Here is a 1,989-nt window from a genome sequence, read left to right as displayed (position 1 = left end):
GCAGAGTGGGAGAATAGAGATAGAATGATGAAACAGGGTCCCTATGTCCTCCAGCATTCTAAGCCTATAGCAGCATAATGTTTAAATCGATGTACCATGCCTAAAGTCACATAGCGGTTTATGAACCTTTTCTTTTCATAATTAACTCTGACTCTAAACACTGGAAATTGTGTAGAAACAAAATGTAGCTGTGGTATTTTATTGTTTGTTTGTGGTGCTTCTACAGTGCATAGGTTTGCATTAATAGGTGTGTGTGTGTGTGTGTCAGGGGTCTTTATCTGCAGGGGGAAGGAGGATGCCCTGGTAACCAAAAACATGGTGGTGGGGGAATCAGTGTATGGAGAAAAGAGGATGAGCGTCGAGGTAAAGTCTGACCTCCAGTAAAGAATGTTGGGATTTTTTGTTGCAGACCTTTGATTTGATGCCTTTTCTGCAGGAAGGAGAGACAAAAATCGAATACAGAGCATGGAATCCTTTTCGTTCCAAGCTGGCGGCAGCCATCTTAGGAGGAATTGACCAGATCCACATCAAACCCGGAGCCAAGGTCATGTACCTGGGCGCTGCCTCGGGTACCACCGTGTCCCACGTGTCGGACATTGTTGGACCAGTGAGTATAAGAATAACGGCCCCGAAAATGACTTGGAAACGCTGCTGAGAGTTTAACCCAATTTTAAATCCAGGCTGTGAACCAGCTGGTCGGTCCTGTAGTTAAACAATGCTGCTGGTTTTACCCAGTAAGCCCGTTTAGAAAAGGACTGAATGGGTAAAGGAAGATAAATCAGAATTTTCAGAGTTTAATTTTCATAAATGCCAAATTTTAATAGTTATAAATGAATTCATAATCCAGCCTTAAGTAACAGTAACACAGACGGTCTGAACCAAAGGTTGCAGAGCAAAGCACACAGTTAAGTACCCAGACTTGTTTTCCACGCTCCCTCTCACTCATGCTACCTTCAGCCCGTACGCAGCAGAAGCAGCAAAAACTGGCGTGCTGCTTCATTTTTGATGCTTCTACAAGTTTAGTTCTGACGCGCGGCCGAAGCTTCTTTGCTGCAGGGTGGAAGGTGGGTCTGATGCGCGTTGGGCGGAGCTATCCTTTCTTTGGCTGGAACATCAGCAGCTATATTTGCTGTGATCAATGGGTAAAAAGTAGTCTGAGGATGTTTTCCATCTGTGCAGTCAGTTCATCCAGAGAACCATCCTGCCTTCAAATATTATTTCACCGTCGGAGCATCAGACCCCCGTACACCAGCGGTTCTCAGGGAATCCCGTCCAACAGTATCCTCTGCTCCGTTGCATATTTGCGGTTTTCCACTGCTGTTCACGGAAGGCGTTCTTAATGTGTGTAATCCAAGCTGCAGGCAGCAGGATAATAAAAGCAGACATGTTTTGCTGGCATTTTTCTACATTTTAAGTAAATATAGGCGTTAGAGGAGTGATCATAGCGCTCTGCATCAGCAGTGCTGTCTGTCTCCCTGCCAGCTCCCAGATCAGCCTCTCTGATTGGTTGAAGTGGCACGTCCAGCAGCTAAAGTTAAATTTTTCCAACTCCAGCATCTGCTGCTTCTGAAGCAGGTCAGAAGCTCGTGACACGCTGCTCCTGCTGCTCTAAACCTGGACCTTTTGCTGCGCCGCAACCAGTGACTTTGAATGTAAACTAGCTGCTTCTGCAGCGTGTGGTCTGGATGTAGGTTCCCATATGGTGGAAGCTGGAATGATGTCAGGACAGTTAAAGCACTGATGCTCTGCTGCAGGAAAGATGGCTCATAAAGGTTTTTTAATGTAAGGGTTCCAGGGTGTCTCTACCCGATCCGTCCCGGAAGCACGATCCGTTCTGCGCAAACAGATATACATCCGGGTGTCCATACGTAATATAATTATGGTACTAAAACTACTAATTTCTATCCATAACTCGCTAAAGAATAGTAATACACATCTGTAAAATGTTGTATGACTTTTGCGAGACAATTTTTATGTTTTTTACATTTT

General features: G+C 44.9%; 1 protein-coding gene across 1 annotated transcript in view; it reads left to right on the top strand.

Annotated features, from left to right (window-relative positions):
* The window catches only part of fbl (fibrillarin), a 10,672-nt gene that overhangs the window by 3,671 nt on the left and 5,012 nt on the right, over positions 1 to 1,989 (top strand). The window contains exons 4-5 of the mRNA XM_015399108.1: positions 269 to 363; positions 437 to 607. Coding sequence (XP_015254594.1) covers positions 269 to 363; positions 437 to 607 — 266 coding nt within the window. The remainder of the gene's footprint in view (positions 1 to 268; positions 364 to 436; positions 608 to 1,989) is intronic.

Source organism: Cyprinodon variegatus, unplaced genomic scaffold (assembly GCF_000732505.1).
Source record: "Cyprinodon variegatus isolate N-32 unplaced genomic scaffold, C_variegatus-1.0 Scaffold988, whole genome shotgun sequence".
NCBI lineage: Eukaryota > Metazoa > Chordata > Actinopteri > Cyprinodontiformes > Cyprinodontidae > Cyprinodon > Cyprinodon variegatus.
The sequence above is the reverse complement of the archived record's forward strand: the minus strand, read 5'-3'. Positions and strand labels throughout refer to the sequence as shown.